The sequence below is a fragment of the Haliotis asinina genome, chromosome 13 (genome assembly GCF_037392515.1).
Source record: "Haliotis asinina isolate JCU_RB_2024 chromosome 13, JCU_Hal_asi_v2, whole genome shotgun sequence".
Taxonomy (NCBI): Eukaryota; Metazoa; Mollusca; class Gastropoda; order Lepetellida; family Haliotidae; genus Haliotis; species Haliotis asinina.
Window position 1 is genome coordinate 41,974,376 of NC_090292.1, and position 21,502 is coordinate 41,995,877.

Sequence of the window (21,502 nt, forward strand, 5' to 3'; positions counted from 1 at the left end):
GAAGTTCTTTCTTTGGTAACTGGACAAGTGAACATCACGGCTAGAACTGACCCTCAGTAACCCATGCCTGTCGTAAGAGGGACTAACGAGATCTGGCAGTGATGCTCGCTGACTTCGTTGACACCTGTCACCGTATCCCAATTGCGTAGATCGATGTTCATATAGTTGATCAGTGGATTGTCTGGTTTAAACCCGATTAATTACAGACAGTCGCCATATAGCTGGAATGCTGCTGAGTGCGGCGTAAAACTAAACTCTTTCACTCATTCTTTGTTAATTGGTTTTCGATTTTAATGAATCTAGGTTGACTCCAATAATTAAAGTTTCATCGTCTTCGAAACAAAAGTCTTTGTTTATGAAACTGGTTAACGTACCTTTTAAATTATAATATCTACGTATGCCTAAAATCATTATCAGACTAATTCTCTGTGCATTAAATACGTTGATATTACATCCATTGACAATACGGGTTAAAACTAATAATGTTTCAACAATTAGTAATTAAAACTGTGGTTGCGTGACTTTTCACCATCAATATATAATCAACTTACCGCTATCAATATGGTCGCATATCAAATTACCACAATTATTTCGGACAACAATAAAAATGTGCGACCACGCCCACACAGCAGTCTGTCGTCGTTGAAGCTGATAGCAAGCACACTTAAACAAGGTCATAAAAGAACGACACCCAAATGAAATTCATCAGCGGCCACCTGTTGCGCTACCTCGTATGGAGCCTCACTTAAGCTTCCGAATACACCTGTGAACTTGCGCTTGGCTTTTTTCGCAATTCAGACCACAGTGAAATCGCATTTTTTCTCTAAAATGGCGATGAACGGGACAGTTCGAACAGGGAATTCTTTAACAGAGTTTCAAGGCCGAAAACAGGAGTATATATTTGACACACTTTACGGTAAGTGCTTAGCGACCGCGATATGAAAGTGATATTAACATGACATGAACAACATTTTATACCATTGTGGTCTAAGGACCAGGTGAACAAGACAGAGCGATAAACATGATATCAACATAGTTTTGAGGTGGTCTGACTTCCTGGTGGGGAATATACTTTATTTTCACATGTATATTAATAGTTACATCACATTTGCTTTTCCAAACAGAAAGGGGGTACTAAAACTGTTATAGTTTTAAATGTTCAATGTTTCAAATTGGAAATACCCGTTTTTATATAGAAAATTTCCAAACCAACAGGCGTACAATTGTTTGGTCCTTGCCCCCATTAATACATGTTTAATGCGAATTTCTACACCATTTTTAATGATATTTCAGTGGAATTTGCTTTCAGTGGGTACTCAGCTTTGAAATTCACACGCGTTCTGAATTATCAGTTTGTCAATTATGTGTTTTTTTCCCAGTTTTCAGTTTGTATGTAAATAGACTTTATCACATACGTGCAGAGAATTAACAGTTGTGCGAACCGGACGATAACCTTTTGAGTTTATCAGTAAACAATAACTCACTAGTTGAGAGATATGGGCACATATAGTTGTCAGAGACAAATGAATGAATGAATGAATGAATGAATGAATGAATGAATGAATGAGCGAACGAACAAATGAATGAATGAATGAATGAATGAATGAAGAAGTGCCAGTGTGTGAGTTCAAATTGAACGTCATATCGGAGTTAATTATTTTAGCTACATAGCGACGAATAAGATGTGATACACTGAGAGACAAAAGAGTGTATATACTTGAAAATTTACTCTGCTCCTTACAGTGGACTGTGAACATGAGAACCCGCGTTCTTTGTGGCGTCATGATGCGTCATCCGCTGTTAGATATCCTTCGATCTGATACATGTGATATTAGCTCTCGAACAGCCATTAATTGATTGTTTTATCAAACATTGGTGTAGAATTTCTTTTGTGTGGTAGTGTAGTGAAAACACAACTTAGAAAATAAAGATCGCTTAATGTTATTGACGTTAGAATCAAGCTTCACATTCCATAGTTACTAATTACTAGTTACTTGTGTAGTAATCATGAAATGTCATTAGAAATGGTCTTTAGTAACCAATGCTTGTCGTAAGGGGCGACTCAAGGGATTGGGTGTCCAGGCTCGCCGACCTGAATGACACATGTCATCGTATCCTAATTGCGTACAGCGATACTCTTGATGTTGATCACTGGATTACCTGGTCCAGGTTCTAGTATTTACAGAGCGCCGCCATATATCTTGTCTCAAAGGTCCTGACCTTACTCCCAACGTAAGCTCTTTCAGCGCTATAAGATAGTCTTGAGTTATGGATGCTGTAATATTTCAGCAGGAAAGGGCAAATCCTGAAAATAGATCCAATATTACAAGTATTCATTTTAAAATATCTAAAAATTCATTGTTCCTAGTTTTGCTAGGAGTAATGGAGTAGCCTAGTGGTTAAAGCGTTCGCTCATCTCGCCAGAAGGTTTGATTCCCCACATGGGTACAATGTGTGAAGTCCATTTCCTGGCCTTGATATTACTGGAATATTGCTAAGAGCGGCGTAAAACACAGCCCACTCAGTAGTTTCGCCTTAAATCACTGGCCATCCCTCATCCCACCCAATATATTTTGCTGTATCATCATTATTTGCATGTTTGCCTGTAATGGTAGAAATAATTTGCAAATAGCTCAATGTTCACACGAAACTACAGAATGACGGTGTCACTTTGAAACATAGTTTGACGCAAAGCCGTCATATCACCTTTAACATCAATACGTTCTAGTTACGTGGGTTCAGGGTTTTCCTTATTTCAAACGAAAAAGTTTCCTTGTAGAAAACAAAGGGAACGTCTTTCTTTTGCGGCCATGTCCTTGAGAGTTAGGTGTGCGTTACGTGTTGTGTGTAGCGTGCTGAATTGGAGATGGTAGCAATAAAACGGATGCCCACAGCATGGGCCTTTCACCTTGGTAGATAAATCATCTTTTTTCTTTTCTTCTTTACCTTATAATTGTAACGAAATACTCTCGACAGCATGACTTTCACGGGAGACAATTAATGTACAAAGTCGAAAGGTTACTCCACACGAGGTTTATGTAAACATATTATATTTTATTACGACTGAAATGCATACATACAGATATTAATGTTTCAGTGTGCGTTTCGACAGTTATATATTTCGACGATTAGTCAAGATTAAATAAACAAGGGGTTATTTTTTTCAAAGTTTATATTTAATATTTTGACTTCACAATCTTCACTCTAATCAGAATAACTCGCCCATTCGTGGATTTTACCAACACTGCCTTGGAAACAACCACGAACTCAATTTCAAAGCAACTATTTTTAAAATAAAATAAAATAAAATAAAATAAAATAAAATAAAATAAAATAAAATAAAATAAAGACCCAGATTAATGACATGAAATAAAACAAAGACCCGTTTGCGATCATTGGTGTGGAATAAGGTCTGTGAAGCATACACCTCAGAAGCTGTCGGTCAAAGTGGGCGTTATACCCTGGACGGGTCAGTCCATTTAGTGGACGGGGAAATCAACCCATTCCATGCTGTCCACATTTATATGAGGAAAACAGGGATAGTTCAGGGATATTTCAGGGATATTTCAGGGATATTTCCACTCTTGGTCACATTTTCGACAAGTTTGTCATCTGATGTGATGATAGCCTTGGGTGTCTCACACCAATAATGTGCTTGTGTCTGTGTCTGTGTTTGTTGCAGTTAGTAAACTGACGTACAAAAGAAAATATACATCTAGCGCATTGAGATTATTTTCAAAATGACAACTTAAATATTTTGAAAAGAGTTTTGATAGTGACTTACAAGATAATTTTAAAACAATTACGTTTTTCTCTCTTTCTCTTTTTTTCCCTTGGAAACGAGGAAGCCAGCTGTGTACTTTCTTTTGTACATCGGCAACCGTCCAGACCGTGCAGTCCGGTGATTGATATTATGAGCTGCAATCGACGCTGTGACTGTCGACGTGATGAGCAAACGCTTGAACCTCTAGGTTCAACAAGACGTTCGTAACGTTTCGACCTGTCGTAACTCTGTATTTTACAATAGGCTTACGATTGTCTTAGCACTACAAACGCTGTGGGGATCACGGTCCTATCACCCCAAATACCTCTGAAGAGCTAGAGGGGCCGCCAGGGAGCTCACTGGTTAACCTGTTCGCTAGTCACGCTGAAGATCCGATCGCGAGTTCGATTCCCCATTTAAATTTAGGTAAATGTGTTAAGCCCATTTTTGGTGCCCCCGCCCTGATATTGCTTGAACATTGCTTAAAAAGACGCAGAACTAAACTCACTCACTTAAGAAATAAACATGTGGGATACGGGTGTTTGGTAATGGAACATAATTATATAAATAGAAAATAAATAATTTGATCATGGTCGTAACTAACGAGTGAGTGAGATTAGTTTTACGTCGTTGTTTAAGTCTGCACTGAGCAATTTTCCGGCTATAATTATGGCGGAGGTCTGTAAATAATCAAGTCTGGACCGGACAATTCAGTGATCAACAACATGGGCATCGATCTGCGCAACTGGAAATCGATGACATGTGTCAACCAAGTCAGCGAGCCTGACCACTCGATCCCGTTAGTCGTCTCTTACGACAAGCATAGTCACCTTTTATGGCAAGTATGGGTTGCTGAAGGCCTATTCTACCCCGGGACCTTCACGGGTCTTGGAAGTATATACGATAATTGGGTGAGACAGTTTTACGCCGCACTCAGCATTGTTCCAACTATATGGCTGGGGTCTGTAAATAATCGAGTCTGGATCAGACAATCTGGTGATCAACAGCATGAGCATCGATCACTGGATCTTAACTAGTTGATAATGTATTGCTCGTTTTACAACGTACCAGGATACGGTGCGAAATAAGAACTAAGGATTGGCACCTCTTTCACTCCATAGCATCGATGAGCTCTGAATCCTGATTAACTGGGATACCTAAATGTATCTGTCTTTACTGACAGATATACACCTGGGACTTAATTAAGCACCCCCTGATATATTTCATGATAGTGGAGCATCTGTTACCCATCGTTAAACATGAATGATATCTCTGTATTACAACATCTCTAGTAGTCTAAAAAGGTGTTTCAGATCCTTTGCACTCGTCACAACGCATCCCTTGTGCACGTAAAGCATACAACCCACACTTTTCCCAAAATTCTGTTTCTCTGACATGGGTGTAAAAGCAGACAAATTTGTTAGGTATGGTCTGGGGTTGTCTTTCACACGATTGTAAACTGCAAATGGTGACACTCCGAGGAAAATGGTCAGGGGTCCATCCGGAATATTTTCCATCCAGTTGTCGTGCCACCTGTTGGCTACATCGTTGCCGCACATCTCCAGAATGAGTCTATCATGGCATTACCTTGGCCAGCAATGAGCCCCGATTTGAATCCTCTGGAGGACATCTGGTCATTTGATTTACCAGTATCACGAGGAGGAGGATTCAAGCTTCCGATACACCCGATACTGATGCCAGACCCATCAGATGTTAACATGTGACATTACTTGTGCATAATTTCAAGTATCATGTTCAAACACTGTCGAATGTGAAGGTTCTCAAACAGCAGTACGTTTATGATCATTGTTTATTACAGAAAACCACAATTATAGCCTGTTCATGAAACCGCTGAAAACTATAGCGGGGTGCTTAACGTTTTACCTCATGTCAAGTTAATATGTCACTTCGAGACATATTTACAATAGGTCAGATTAAACATTGTCACGTGACAAAGTTCGCGCGTTCTTTAACTCTTGTGTGGCACATATTAACCAGAAACAAGCAAACGATCATGTTGACCTTTCACGTTGTTATAGAGAAATATATGTTATTGGCTTGGGTTTTTTTCATAAAATCGTAACGTTTTGTCGACAAAACCCAGGCAGAGGATTACTCGAATGGTTCCGTGTCCTTTGCAAGCCTGGGTTGAAAGACGTTGGGGGGAAGGTAAAAGGTTAACGAGGCCCAGCCTTTGAACATGGGGAATTCTACACTGCCACACAGAAGGCGGGGTTCACTCCACGTGTTGACTACTGTTCAGTCTACACGGCAGACTAAGTACAACTTAATTGGGATGGCTGGGGGGAAATGGGGTATAAATTCTTGTTTAAGGTGATTCCGTTCAAACAGCGACATGTACGTACGAATGTGCGTGCGTGTTCGCATGTTCGTGGTCCAGATGCCGATTTATAGGGCAACCCGCTGACATACAATAGCGTAATTTAACGTAGAATATTCTACGGTGATAACGAATTGAACGGGTCCATTAATTGTAGTTCGTTATATGCGTAGTGAGTGAGTTTAATTTTACGCCGCTTTAGGCTATAAACATTAGCTGCAAGAACAAACATTTTAACGAGCGAGAATGGTAAATATTAGCAATATTTCAGCGGTGAACACCAGAAAAGGGCTTCACACATCGTACCCATGTGTGGAATCAAACCCAACTCTCCGTTTGTCTTTGATTTTCGCGGCTAATAGAAAACCTTTTCATCCACAGTCCACAGTGTTGTTTACGTTCTTTCACCAGAAATGGGCTTCACGCAATGCACACAAGTGGGCGATATAATAATAGGATATATACATGGCGACTGAAAACACAGCACGTGGCAATAAATCAGTTTGTACTAACCGTGGTTCGTTTTATATGTGATTGGTTACATCACTCAGACAACTATCTTCGTATTCACAATGCATGCTTGCTTCTTGGGGTAACCGAACCCTTTTATTCGTGGGACGGAGTCCCGTTTCTTTCGGATTATGTTTCGTCGGATGACATAATCTTTCGGATTATGTTTCTGAGAAAAAGGTAATCTTTTAGATTACGTTTCATTGGATGAAATAATCTTTCGGATTATGCTTCTAAAGATGACATAATCTTTCGGATTATGTTTCTGAGAAAAAGGTAATCTTTTAGATTACGTTTCATTGGATGAAATAATCTTTCGGATTATGCTTCTAAAGATGACATAATCTTTCGGATTATTGCTTCTAAGGATGATACAATCTGTCGGATTATGTTTTTTAGAATGATAGGGGCGATGAGATATCCCTGTGGTTAAAGCGTCCGCTCGTCACGCTGAAGACCCGGGTTCGATCCCCCACATGGACACAGTGTGTGAAACCCATTGTTGATGTCCCCCGTCGTGTATCGTTGGATTATTGCTAACAGAGGCGTAAACTCACTCACTCTCTCACTCACTCACTCTAAGGGTTACATAATGTTTCGTATTGTGGTTCTGAGGATGGCACACATCTGAAGTCTGCATCGCTTCGAACTTTCCTCCCTCAACAATATGACGATGAAATGTACCGTTATACTGTTCAATGTGCCTTACCCAAACTCACTCATTCCCATAGTAATAATAGGCGCGACTCATGCTAAGAACAGTCCATTATCGGATGATGATGTCAGCCATCAAGTGGTTTGCAAGTGCAATATCAAAATTGTGCTAAAACCGATATTAAGTGTTTCATCTGTATAACCGTTCGTTTCCATGTCAACATTCGTTTCCAAAGTCAGTGGAATAAAAAAAATTAACTAGTGGGTACGGTTAGTATTATGTAAATTCCAAACATGTAGCGCTGTCACTATTTGTGAGATTAAAACTGTTTGCTTCTAATTGCGTATGCTAAACCAGCTTGTTTCGAAAATTCCTAGAATTAGCAGGGACGAATTCCGATCACAGCTAGCAGCTTAGCATCTGCATATGGAGTTCAGTGGTCCGAATGTGGACCTCCGACTCCTCGTTAGGACTGGCTTGACACCCAGGTCAAGGGAACGCCAGGGGTGTTTGCTTAATGCGGGTAGCGGTGTCTCACACGGCAGGGATGTTCTGTTAATGAGAACGAGGTCACATTTACTAAAAACTTTCACTTTGTGGCGAGTCGATTTAGGTACAGCTATATTTCCGGAATGTTTTTAAAGAGTTGTGTTTTTTTTCCAAAGAAGGTATTTGTAAGCGAGTGAGTTTAGTTTTACGCCGCTTATATTCCAGCAATATCACAGCGGGCGTCACACATTGTATCCATGTTTACGTAGGTTATGTAAGGATCGCTATATCAAGGATGAGTTTCACGATCTTCTCATTTGTAAACATTACCAGTTTCTCAGAACCAGATACCTCAGCTGTGTACAAAGATGAACAAAAGATGAAAAACCTGTTAAAATCAAGAAATATAAATTTAATTTAAAAAACCGTTTCAATATTCCGAAAAATAATTTTTGAAATTAGACAGTAAAGCATGACCACGTGACTGTGCAATGTAAAAGTATGAAACAACTGTGTACTATTGGTCACATGACCTGAAATACTGAATAAACTTCTGTCATTATGCCTGTCATGTGGAGAATCAAATCTTTCAGCGTGACGAGTGAACGCCTTTACTTCTAGCCTACACCTATTAATATTAAACGGTAAAGGGAAAAGAAAACCTAGAGAAAGAAAATTCATAATAAATGCAAGAGAATCCGCTCATAGATCAGGGGTGTAAGGGAAAATTCGTGAGTGAGTGAGTGAGTGTTGGTTTCAGTTTAACGCTCTTTGGTGGCGTGCTGGTTTAGGCTCAGCTGTATTTTCAGAATATCTTTAAGGGTTGATTTTTGTCCAAAGAAGAGGTGAAAGTAAGTGAGTGAGTGAGTGTGTTGAGTTCGACTCCGCCATGAACAGTATTCGAGTTCTATCTCGACAGGAAGAATGAACGAACGAGGTTTTACGTCGCTTTGAGCAATATGCTAGTAATGTCACGAAGGAGGAATCGTGTTTTTCCGATTTGACGATCGAACGCTTTAAAGGAGGAGCAATCATTTCATTTCTGATCGGTAACTTTCTTTTTATGTTTACAGGGTCAATATTTCCCCCCAGCATATGCTAATGCACCACCATTTGTCTTAAAAATGACACAAATAATGAGCTATACCTACCCACGCAGAGACCATCAGTCCAGTGTGCGAAACAGCCACTAGCCCACTAGCCCACTAGCCTGTGGCTAGTAAAACTCCAGTCGGGCCAGTAAACCTCCACAATCACTGACCCAACTGGTTAGTGAAGTTTCATAGGGTCATCTGTTGTTTTTCGTGTTTTATTTTGTTGTTTGTTTGTTTGTTTGATTGATTTTGGTGTTTTGGGGCATTTATTCTTTTGTAATATTTTGCTCAGTTTCTGCCTTCAAATTCTTATATAGTGAATTATTTTTGGCCCAGTAACCTTCAGTCATGGCTCGACCGGCTGGCTAGCAAAATTGGGAAATTATTTCTCACACTGCATTAGCCAGACAATCTTTCGGTACCACGTGCACTAGTTATTACCAAACACTTTGATATTATTTAAAGTCGATATATACATAAAATGGATGTCTGTTTGGTGGCTCAAACCCAGAACGAGGTTAAATCCAAGATGGCTTCAAACAAACACAAAATTAAACAATGTCAATTCCAAGCTTTCATCCCTTAGAGTTTACGTAAGTCCCAAAACATTCAAAGTCAGTTTACACATCCCTTTTTTCTCAATCGTAGTGTATGTTCTAGAAGTTTTGGCTACAATTTCCTATGATACACCAGGGATGGTGTAAACCCAGCTAAGGTCCACGCAAGTAGCAATGGTTCTGTAAGTCCCCATGGTCCCTAGAGTGGTGTTCTACCTGCAGTTGTTGGCGAGCTACAGCCTATTTTTATAGTATATCGTCCTCTATAGCAAAAATCGTTTAGATTTAATTACTGTGATGATCTAGTTCTGTTACTGTCTTTCGTTGACAGGTGATAAAAGTTATTTTTAATCAGTACAAATCTATAACTGTCACGATATGGCTGACATATTGCCGATGTGACTTAAAACCTTAGTTCTCTCACTCATCCAAGCTTTAATCATGAGCAAAGTTCGGCAAATAGTTTGGAAATGAAAAAGGGAGCTAAAATGGTGCTAACACTATTAGAAAACACGTAACTGATTACAAGCTGTGTTATTTGATACCTTTAAATCGTATTTGTTCCTGATTTTGTATGGGCCAAATTTTAAGTTCAAAGATTTTTCTCGAAAAGTCACCAGTTCATTTCTTGCAGTGAGTAATGTGAGTTTAGTGTTACTCCTCACTCAGCAATATTCCAACTATATGACGGGGGTCTGTAAATAACAGAGTCTGGACCAGACAATCCAGTGACCAACAATATGAGGATCGATCTGCGCAATTTTTGGAACCGATGACATGTGTCAACCAAGTCAGCGAGCCTGACCACCCGATCCCGTTAGTCGCCTCTTACGACAAGCATAGTCGCCTTTTATGGCAAGCATGGGTTGCTGAAGGCCTGTTCTACCCCGGGACCTTCACGGGTAGTTTTCTGATAGTCATGTAACGACCTCTCACGAGGTAACTTTAATGTCATGTAAAGTTCTTTTTCACATGACGTTTATGTTCACAACATGTGGCCAATAGTGTGTATTTTTGTACCGTTTTAGTATGTTATCAACAGCACAGAAGAAAATGTTTCCAGTATTATGTAATTCTTAATGCAAACGTATCCTGCTTTGGACTTAACATCATCGTCCCCAGGCCGGAAACAGGATCATTTAGTTTGCTTAGACAAGGCTGTCAGCGTCATTGTAAACAGTGTTGATTTCAAGTCGCTGAGCTGCTTCAAGGAGCACGTGCTGCAGCTTTGCTCCGTGGATTGTTGTGACGAGCTGGTGGCGGGTGTCAAATTGATATTGACATGATGGTGTATATTGTGATTAACCTATATACCGGGTCTTACGTAATGTAGATATGCGTTATTAATAAGACTGGTTAATTTTACCTGTACAAAGGAATAATGAATGTTATTCTGGTAATAATATATCCCACTATCCCATCGGATCTGAAACGTTTATCATTTTTAACAGTGGTAGGTAAACCCAATGTAAACACAATATGTCACATAAGACTTAGTGTAAATTCAAATAATATAGAAGCATGTCTATTTATAATTAAATTTACCCGTGAAGGTCCCTGGCAGAATAGGCCTTCAGCAAGTCATGCTTGCCATAAAAGGCGACTAACAGGATCGGGTGGTCAGGTTCGCTGACTTGGTTGACACATGTCATCGGTTCCTAATTGCGCATGCTCATGCTGTTGATCACTGGATTGTCTGCTCCAGACTCGATTACTTACAGATCGCCGCCATATAGCTGGAATATTGCTGAGTGCGGTGTGAAACTAACTCACTCACTCACTCACACACTATAAATTAATATCTACAAAAATATAGATATAAATATATACATGTAGTGCCTACACAAAGACGGCGACCTAACCTGCTCAGCCACCGTTACGTGACGGCTATGCGAGCTAGTGATTAGGTGCCTAACTCTGAGGATGCGGGTTCGAATCCCGGATGGAACTCAACTAGAATAGGCATAAGAATTTGCTCTTTACTAAGAAAGTGAAATTCCAAATATAACATATGCTACATTCTAGAAGTAGGTGAGTCAAAAATGAAACATACAACTTTATGGATGACAACTTCTTGTTTATTGCATTAAGCGATATTTCGACATGGAAATATCAAGATAAAAGTGTTACCTTGATAACACGTGGGCGTGGTGGGTGAGCGTGGTGGGTGGGCGTGGTGGGTGAGCATGGTGGGTGGGCGTGGTGGGCGAGCTGGTTAAAGCGCCAGGCTAGTAGTCTAGCGAGATTGAGATGACGGGATCGAGCCCTCCTGTGACCGGGTGTGAAAATAAATATTGGAGTCAACATTGTGTGCATACTCTTTCAGTGTGGTCACAACCCATAGCGTACAGTGCACATCCCTGTGCACTGAAAAGGACCCATGAATCCGTTGGTATATGACCAGATGGTGACCACAGGAATACGTGCATACACCTACTTGCGGGTACAGCAAGGTGCAGTGAACCTGGACAAAGTAATGTGACAGCAAGAGTTGTATACTCCCCAGGGAGTTGAGATTGACAATACGATGTGACGTTGAAACTGACATCGAATGACCGGGGGAGCCATATACCAGCACCTTGAGCAAGCACTAGATGCATGGATATGTGCGCTATATAAATATCCTGTAATGATAGTAATAACGATGTAATAATCTGCATCGAACCGTCGCTTAATGCAATAAACAAGTAGTTGTCCATAGATTTGTGCGTTTCATTTATAACCATATGAGCGAACTCGTTTAAAATCTCTTAGTTTGTACTCGTAAAAGCTTGATAAAACCAAGCGGGCTGAAATAGTGATCGTTAGAGAATACGCGTTCACATCCACCAAGATACATACAGGCAAACTGTACTTCAAAAGTCGAGTGTTTGTCCTCCTCTCGATAACTTCAGTTGGCACTTGATATCCCTTTCCAAACACACGCCCCTTCCGTAGCTGTCCCCGTCCCTCGTAAATCATCAGTGACCCTGTGTACATTTCACTAATCCAACTGCTGTATCTGAGCTATTTCAAGCATCCGGTCTTAATCTGCCGTTCAGCGGATACTCTGTCGGGTGGGAGTATTTATATTTCACGTATCGTCCACCATTTTGCTCGGCTGTCCTGTTCTCCACCCTCCGTCGAGACGTTACGTTAATCTCCCCTGGTATCCTCGGATCAGATATCAGGGTATGAACTGCTTGTTAATCTCACGTAGGTTTGATTGGCAGGTTGAAGATGATATGGGAACATTCTTGTTGATAAAGGGCGCAGTGACACGCTTATGTCGGGTGACCTAACATTAACTGAAGGGCACGTTTTATAACATATGAAGGACAGATGGGGCACGTTTTGTTGGTGATGCTTTGGCGAACCCTAAACGTACCAGTATTCCACGCTGTAACGAAGGTTGACGACAAATATTCGAGCGAAACCTTTTTAAATACAAATTCTGATGGAACAATGGAAAGTATTGCAGCTTTTCTACATACATTTGAATGCAGGGCATGTTTTGTGATATGCGGTGTAGAGTAGGACACGTCTTGTGACGTACAATGGAGAGTAAGGAACGTTTTGTGATACACGGTGGAGAGTAGGACACGTCTCGTGACATACAATGGAGAGTAAGGAACGTTTCGTGACGTACGGTGGAAAATGGGTCACATTTTGTGACATATAGTGGAAAGTATGTCATATTTTGTGACATACTGTAGAAAGTAGGTCACATTTTGTGACACATACTGTGACGGTGAAGAGTAGGTCCCGTTTTGTGATATATGGTGAAATATAGGTCACGTCCTGTGACATTCGTTGGTGACGTTGGCCTGTATAGTGACATGGACATAGATCTATGCATCTGTATGTAATGACATGTGCCACTGACATCAGCAAGCCAAACCACCGACATCGTTAGTCATATTGTCAAGCATGGGTTGCAAAAGTGTTGCGTACGGCGTAAAACAACACGCAAATAAAAAGGCAATATATTGTCATTTTATTTGTTTTTATTAGAATAAGGGAATAGGTTACCGATAGTATAATACAAGTCTATGCTCGCAGATTATGACTCATGTGCAAAGAAATATCCAACACATAAAAGTGAAGTGCAACATGCAACAGTGAACTGAATACAACGCGTAACAGTAGAGCAAACTGTAAAGTACAACAGTCAGTCCAACACATGACAGCTATGCGCAACATTTAGTTGAACACATGACTTTAATGGTGAAGGAAACAGTAGACTCTCAGAGAAAATGAAACACAATAACTACAGACTCTAAAAGTGAATGAAATACATGACTGTAGACTCTAACAGTGGCTGAAGCAGTGAAACAAGAGATTGTTTGCGTGTCTGGGGATTTAAGTCAACCATTTCAGATTAATGCACATCAGCATATAACAATCATATCCTACAGGAGATACTTGTCCTCTTAGGAGATAGACTTAGTATCTCTTAAGTAGGAGATGTTAAATCCTACATAGGAGACATTAAGTCTTACGTAGTAGATAATGAGACAAAAAATATTTTCACCCTGGCCCTAATACTCTTCCGTAAGTGTGAAAACTATTTTTGAAATATTGCTACCAAGTATTGGGTTTGTCATAGAACCTCACAACTCTGTTATCCTCTTCGTTGTGTCGATATCAGTGACCTTTCCTTCATTTCCTATCGTCTCTTTGGCAGATATTACACACGATAGAAACCTGTCGAGGCAAGATTTCACCAAACTGCAAAAAGTGAGTATATTTATTTATTTATTTATTTATTTATTTATTTAGTTATTTATTTATTTATTTATTTATTCAAGTCGGTAACAGAGATGGACATGTGATTTGGGGTGAGGGGAGGGGGGAGAAAGAAGTGTTTTATTTTGTCTCACAGTCCCAGAACTACATTATTTTGCCTACTGCCAAGCCTTGTCTGCACTGCTAAAGTCTTGAATGAAGCAAGCCTATTAGACGGGTATATTTGTTACTAAAAAAATTATATATTTTCAGAGACTAAGCCTTAGTCTATGTTTTACTCTCCAGAATACACTTGTACGTTTGTGTGACGAATGTTCAAATTATTTGTGGTATCTTATTAACTGACATCGTGTTGAAACATGTAGATAGCATGAGTGTGTGGGTGAGTTCGGTTTTACGCCGTTTTCAGCAATATTGCATCAAAATGACATGGAACACCGGAAACGGGTTTCACAAACTGTATCCTTGAGGAGAATCGAATCAGGTGGGCGTGTTTTATAAGCCTGCTCTATTAGAAGAAGTCATACACCGACATTACAAGGTAATAAGTTATAAGTTAACTTCGTTTGTAGAGTGATCTTATGATAACAGGGTGGACTTGGGCGAGAGGGCTGATCTGATGTTAGGAGAGTGGGATTATTTCAGAAGAGTGAGGTTATGCTAAGAGTGGACTTAAGAGGATGGAGAGTTCATGCCCGGAGAGTGATGTCTGCAGTGCTCTTTGGTAGGTTCAGTGGACTTATCTTGGGAGATCGGTGTTATATTAAGAATGAATAAACTGTTAGTGATGTTCATATAGGGAGAGGGGCGGTGGGGTAGCCTAGTGATTCAAGCGTTCGTTGGTCACGCCGAAGACCCGGGTTCGATTCCCCACAAGGGTGCAATGTGAGAGGCACAGTTTTGGTGTCCCCTGCCATGAGATTGGTTGAATATAGCTAAGAACGAGCGTATGGCAGGAGAATTATGTCATGGTGTGAGGAAAGGCTCATGGTATGAAAGAGGACAATGAAAATGGGTACAGGTTGGGAGATCGGGCTTATGATAGAAGACTTGACTTATGTTTAGATGTCGTGCTAACGATGTCGTGCTAACGGTAGACGTTATTTAGGAGGACGGTGGCAGGAGTGAACGAACACACTGGCGATATGTAATGACACAGAGGTCGGCCGGGATAACATTAAGGTGACAGACCATGTCACACTGTTAACCTGCTCACAGACATTACCTCTGTAAATCTACCATACATAATGTGATCGGAAAGCTGGACCCCCTGTCTACCAGGCTATTCTTCACGTCACGTTGCCATTGTCAAGAAAGTAGGTTATCTCATTGGGACAAAATACATGTGTTTTATAACACTGTAAAGGTGTCGGGATTTGAATACAGGTTGAATCGGATTTCATTTTTTTGGCTGCTGTAAAATATGTAGATCGTCAATCCAGACCGTGTTGTGTGTTACATCTGGTTACATGGACACACTGTGTGTTACTGCTCGTTTTATGTGCGTAGGTTACAGGTAAAGTTCTCAGTTACATCTTGTTATAACTAACGGTGTTTGTTACAGCAGATGCATTGCCCGTTACTGCTAAACATTGTCTGTTACAGCTGGTTACAGCTAACGATTGCATGTTACAGCCAAACATTGTTTGATAGAGTTAAACATTGCTGTTAAAGCTGGTTACAGCGAACCATTGTCTGTTACAGATAAACAATGCCTGTTACAGCTGGTTACAGCCGTACGTATTATGTTAGAGCTAACCATTGCCAATTCCAGCTGGTTACAGTTACACGTGATAAATACAGCTAAACGTTGTATGTTACAGTTAAACGTTTTATGTTACAGTTGGTTACAGGTATCAAGGGTCTGTCAGGGCGATGTGAACAGAGCCGGGCGCTACAGACGAGGATGGCCAGCATTTGGTCCGGGCTGATGAAGAGCTCCAAACACTATCGGAAAAACCCGTTACAGCTGCACGTACGTTCTCTTTGTCATTGATGCGAGATATGTAGCGACAACACGTGACCATTTAGGTTACCGGTGTTACCGTAAAGAGGCTAGCAGACATTTTTAAAAACATCATATAAGGGGGTCCTCTTCGAATTCACCAAAACAATTTAAGAGCTGCTTCAGTTCTTCCTAACACATGGGAATTACAATTACTTCAGAATCAAGATCGCGGCAATGTTCCCTAGGAACATGTACATGCGCAATGGTAGGACTACTATGTCGTAATTGCTCGCATAAGCAAATTTACGGATGTCGTAAAGTCAAAATATTTGAATTACTGAATCTCGAGTCACTCAGGCATTTAACAATCTATTTTTCTATCTAGCTGTAATTTTGTTTCTTGCTTTTAGTTTTTCGTTGCCAAAGAAATAACAATTCAGATGCTTGCAATGAAGACGTACATCTGCGGACTATAAAACACTGGATGAGTGGAGTTAACATGAAACAGAAATGAGTTCCTCAGTTGAACATGTTTCAGGATCCGCTGATCGATTAACTAGTTTCTCTTATGATCCTTCCTTCAACATAGTAACAGTGGTCGTGAATGTCTTCAGGGAGACTACACAGTGATCAGAAAGTCAATTCTTTCATAAAGGTGGCAGTGGTCACCCAGCTCAATGCTTTCCTTGGTAGCCTAGTGGCTAAAGCGTTCTCTCCTCACATCGAAGACCTTGGTACGAATCCCTACAGCTGTGAAGCCCATTTCTGCTATCCCTCGCTGTGATATTGCTGGAAAATTAGAGGCGGCGTAAAACCATACTCACTCTTTTCCAATGCTTTCCTCTGACTTCCAAGTCATAAAATAACCGCATGCCTTTGACTTAAAAGCGTGGTAACCTCTTGTTAAACCAAAGTAAATCTTGGCTGACAAATTTCAGCACAGTCATGTCAATGATTTTACGTCATGCGTGTTGACATGAGTCCCCCATACCTTCTGAACCTGTGGGGTGCGGTTCTCTTGTAAGCAGATTCGATTGATCATGAGTTTTTTTTTCATTTGCTAATACCATCATGAATATAATTAATTAAAGTCATATAATGATCTAGAGGTTGGCGTTAAATGTATATTCTGATATGCGCCAGAGAATTAAGCTTCGATGGTTTGTGTAAACCATCAAAGCAATATTGCAGTGACTTGTCATGATGACTTGCATTTCAGTTTGATGTTCAACCCGTTATGTTGAAACTTGTCCTTGTATATGCACTTCAAAGAAATGGGAATAGCAGCTTTGTCAAACATTCCAACAACCGTGGACCTCTCACATTCGTGTATTGCAACAATACACGTAACGTTTTATCTTCTTGCCATTTTGGATTACTCATTTAATTTTGCTTTTGGGTCGAACTTTGTACACGTCGAATTATATTCGCAAATAAATTATTTCAACTTCCAAGCAAAGTTGTGTAACAGAATATCTCAGTTTTTAGTTTAAGCTTTGGTTTTGCCACGTAAATCATAATAATAGTCGATCGAAACTGTTGAGTGATTGAGTATTATTTTACACCGCTTTCGGCAAAATTCCAGCAATATCACGGCAGGGAACACCAGGAATAGGCTTCACACATTGCACCCATTTTGGGAATCGAACCAAGGTCTTCGGCGTGACCACTAGACTGGGTACCCTATGTCCCGATCGTACGGACATGGCTGATCATGGTAATTGTGATTGCATACCGAAATATTTCTCATTTTATATGGAAATAAATAGAATCAGCATATGATACCGGTGTCTTTTCTTTTTCAGCTAAGTTTGCCGGAATGGTTGTCGTATTGGAGCGACTTTGTGAAGGCAGCATTGAAGTCACATGACTGGCCGGCATCCTCGATCGACGATCACGCGGTGTATGACTGGCACGTGGAGTTCGTGGACTTCGTGTTTGACGTCATGGACATCAATAGTGAGTTGTGTATTTCAATACGTGGTTGATTGGCTTAAAGTCATACAATATCCTCAAAACGAACTTGGAAAACAAAAACAAGCGAAAACAAAATCCAGTAAGGTTTTTGGATACAAGATGGCGGCATCGAAAAAAAAAGTCACCGTTTTCTGTTTCGATCAACAATTCTCGTTTATCCTACACCGTCGATGAAAAAAAGTGCATTCATTGTCCTTTACGAGGAGTGACTGAGCACTATCACGGCAAGGGACACAAGAAATGTGCTTCGCACATAGTACCTATGTTGGGAATCGAACCTGGGTCTCCAGCGTGACGCGCGGCCGCTGTAACCACTAGGCTACCCCATCGCCTTTAAAAATACAGATTGGTTGTGTAATATCGTTTGTGCAACAGAACATCCTGTGGGGGTGTAATATCGTTTGTGCAACATAACATCCTGTGGTGGTGCAATATCGTTTGTGCAACAGAACATCCTGTGGTGGTGCAATATCGTCTGTGCAGCAGAACATCCTGTGGTAGTGTAATATCGTTTGAAGACAGAACAGAACATCCTATAGACAGTGAGTGAGTGACTTTGCTTATACCCCGCTTGGCCTTCACACCTATGTGGGGCATAAAACCCGCGTCTTGAACGAGACGAGCGATAAGAACTACACTACCCCACCTCAAGGACACAAATGATCTGATGAAGAATGGATGAATAATTGTGTTATGAGTGAGTGAGTGTAGTTTTCCGCCGCTTTTAGCAATATTCCCGCAATATTACGGCGGGGGACACCAGAAAATGGGCTTCACACAATGTACCCATGTGGGGAATCGAACCCGGGTCTTCGGCGTGACGGACGAACGCTTTAACCACTAGGCTACCCCACCGCCCCAATTGTGTTATGAAGTTTGGTTGTTTGACCTCAGCCTTAAACAGTAATTGTTCTGTTGACTGTAGTTTTACGTCGCACTAAGCAATGTTTCAGCTACTATTGTTGAAAATATGATTACTCACTGATTAAGCTGGTTTGTGTCAAACGCCAGGATGGTGGTATGTGGGCTTCTAAAGTGGGCTCACTTACCCCTTCCCCACCAACCTGTCGGTATAACGGACACTTGTGCGCATGTGACTTTCAGGCGACAGCGTCATCGACAAAGACGACTACGTCAGCAGCTTGACACAGTTCGGCGTTCCCGAAGACGTCTGTCTCCGGGCTTACAGCAAACTCTCAGCGGCGGTAGGTTCATCAAAAGTTTGCATTCTGAACAGCTGGAAATAAGTTCAACACCTACTGATTTTACATGTGACATGAAGGGGGTTCATGCGTGCGTCTTACACATCCTACATGTTTCTCCATAAAAATCAACAACAGCAACCTAGCCCTAAATTATGAATGACCCCCTAATAAAGCTGCAATATAATGACACTCCCCATGCAATGAAGATTGAAATATTTTATGGGCGCTTCGAAAGTTGGCGTGCTTGATCCACATATCGTGCCCCCGTGAGGATCCGGGTTAGAATTGATCTTTTGTGTCACATGCTTGTCGCACGAGGCGACTAACGGGATTGGGTGGTCAGGCACACTGACGTGGTTGACGTTTCGATGTTCATGTTGTTGATCCCCAGATGGTTTGGTCCAGATCTGGTTATGTACAGACCGCCGCCATGTAACTGGAATTTTGTTGGGGGCGGTGTAAAATTAAACTCACTCACACACATGTTGCGATTTCACAACAATTAATTGTTTCAGCTGAATGGAGAAAAGTTGAACAGGGACCATTTCAGACAGTTCTGGTTTCGGTTCCTGGTGAGCGACGATCGCGCGGAAGTTGGAAACTTTCTCTTTGGCGACCCAAGTCTGTCAACCAAGGCTACAACCGGGGACTCGTAAATGACGTCACTGTCATGGCGTCACCAGCACTCACCCAAGCTGAATGATTCAACGAACGCGAATTGGCAATGTCTTTATAATGTACTTAGAAGAGGCGGATTCAATTTTCATTTTACAAAACCTGTTTACAATGTCTATTTGTCCGTCCTGCATTCTGATGATCTTTCCATCTGGAGATTCTGTAATAATTATGAATTTTGCATGTCTACTGCGTTGTGCGACTTTCAATACCTGCACAACTAGTATGTATAATAATATACAGTTTCAATTGGCTTACTTACGCTCATTCCCAACAAACATCTCTTTGATGAGATTATCATCTTTGGTGCAAGTACTTAATTGTAATCGTGAACATCGTTAAAACAAAACATCCTGCAACTCACAATCCTCTCTTCGACAAGTATCACTTTCTTGTGCACTATTCTTTGCACGGGTGGTTCTTTAAGATGGATTGCGGTCCGTTGTATGAAGTTTGACGGGGCAAACATTTGATTTAAGGGTCTGGGGGAATTTTGGTTTAGCATCATCTGTTTTTAATACTCAAGTCTATGTTCTTCAAAATGAAAAGGTGACTGAATATGTTTAAGTGAATACAAAAGCCGAACTGTATTTTGTGGCACTTTTTCTGTAGTAAAGGCACATTGAAATAAGATTTTGGAAATAGAAGACTTGAGGTTTTCTTTCCCTACACCCCAAAAAATCAAATGGTCGCTTCCTACTGATGTGTGTCGTTTTCATAATCGTATTTATTTGCAGACCGTAGGGTCTGTGCATTGGTGCTAAGATTGTTAGGATAATTATCAGAACTGCAATAGAGACGTTGTTGCGTCTGTTTATACATATATCATGTATCGAAGAACTTGCATGTAATATTTCTTAAACCACTCTACATGAACGACACATTAACATGTATACATATCGTCAATCGTCATTATAAATCAGATGATGTAATAAATATGTTTAAAAATATATATGAGATTCATTTTATTTTAAAATAATTGTTCTTCAAGATACCGCGTAATTTTGTCTGAGTTGTGATGAATCCGCGTTTCGTTTCGTTTTATTGTGTTTTGTGTTTTTCAAAGTCTCGAACTTGGTCTCGTTGTTATAAACTGTACCTGTCACAAGACCTGGTGGTGAGGCTCAAAGCGACGTATATATATTCTCATTTCTTCGTTTCAAAGTGTCAATTGATTTCGATCGTATTCGATTTCCAGCATGGGTACCATGCCAAAACAGCGTAAACGTATTCTTGTACGCATTGATCATAATTCGATTATTCTGGGGTCAATGGAGTAGAATAGGTGTTAGGTGTTCGTTCATCAGGCCAAAAAGCACGGATCGATTTCGGGCATAGGTACAATGTATTCTTCCCATGACATGTTGCAATAGGGTTAGTACTGTCATCCAGATCGATTTTGCAGCACGTCTTATCCAGTGCATGTTGGCAATATATTCTACCTTGTATTGTCATCTATAGTTGACTGTTATAGATCTCATTACTAGTTTTAAATTCGAACCGGTGACAATCTCATTATTTTACTGTCTTTCACTGACGGTAACCGTTTTTCACAAATTG

At 40.6% G+C, this 21,502-nt stretch overlaps 1 protein-coding gene across 1 annotated transcript; it reads left to right on the forward strand.

Annotated features, from left to right (window-relative positions):
• The first annotated feature begins 611 nt into the window (after positions 1 to 611).
• On the forward strand, positions 612 to 20,892 carry LOC137260202 (calexcitin-2-like). The gene is made up of 6 exons (XM_067797897.1): positions 612 to 916; positions 14,076 to 14,128; positions 15,981 to 16,112; positions 17,891 to 18,044; positions 19,167 to 19,267; positions 19,783 to 20,892. The coding sequence occupies exons 1-6, from the start codon at positions 829 to 831 to the stop codon at positions 19,921 to 19,923; spliced, it is 669 nt and encodes a 222-aa protein (XP_067653998.1). The 5' UTR covers positions 612 to 828; the 3' UTR covers positions 19,924 to 20,892.
• Positions 20,893 to 21,502: the final 610 nt, after the last annotated feature.

Bases quoted from the DNA above. Each gene is read 5' to 3' on its own strand.
- LOC137260202 (XM_067797897.1), top strand. From the start codon at position 829: ATGGCGATGAACGGGACAGTTCGAACAGGGAATTCTTTAACAGAGTTT. The intron at 16,113-17,890 runs GTACGTTCTCTT...TTTCTTTTTCAG, and splicing joins AAAACCCGTTACAGCTGCAC to CTAAGTTTGCCGGAATGGTT. The intron at 18,045-19,166 runs GTGAGTTGTGTA...TGTGACTTTCAG, and splicing joins TGACGTCATGGACATCAATA to GCGACAGCGTCATCGACAAA.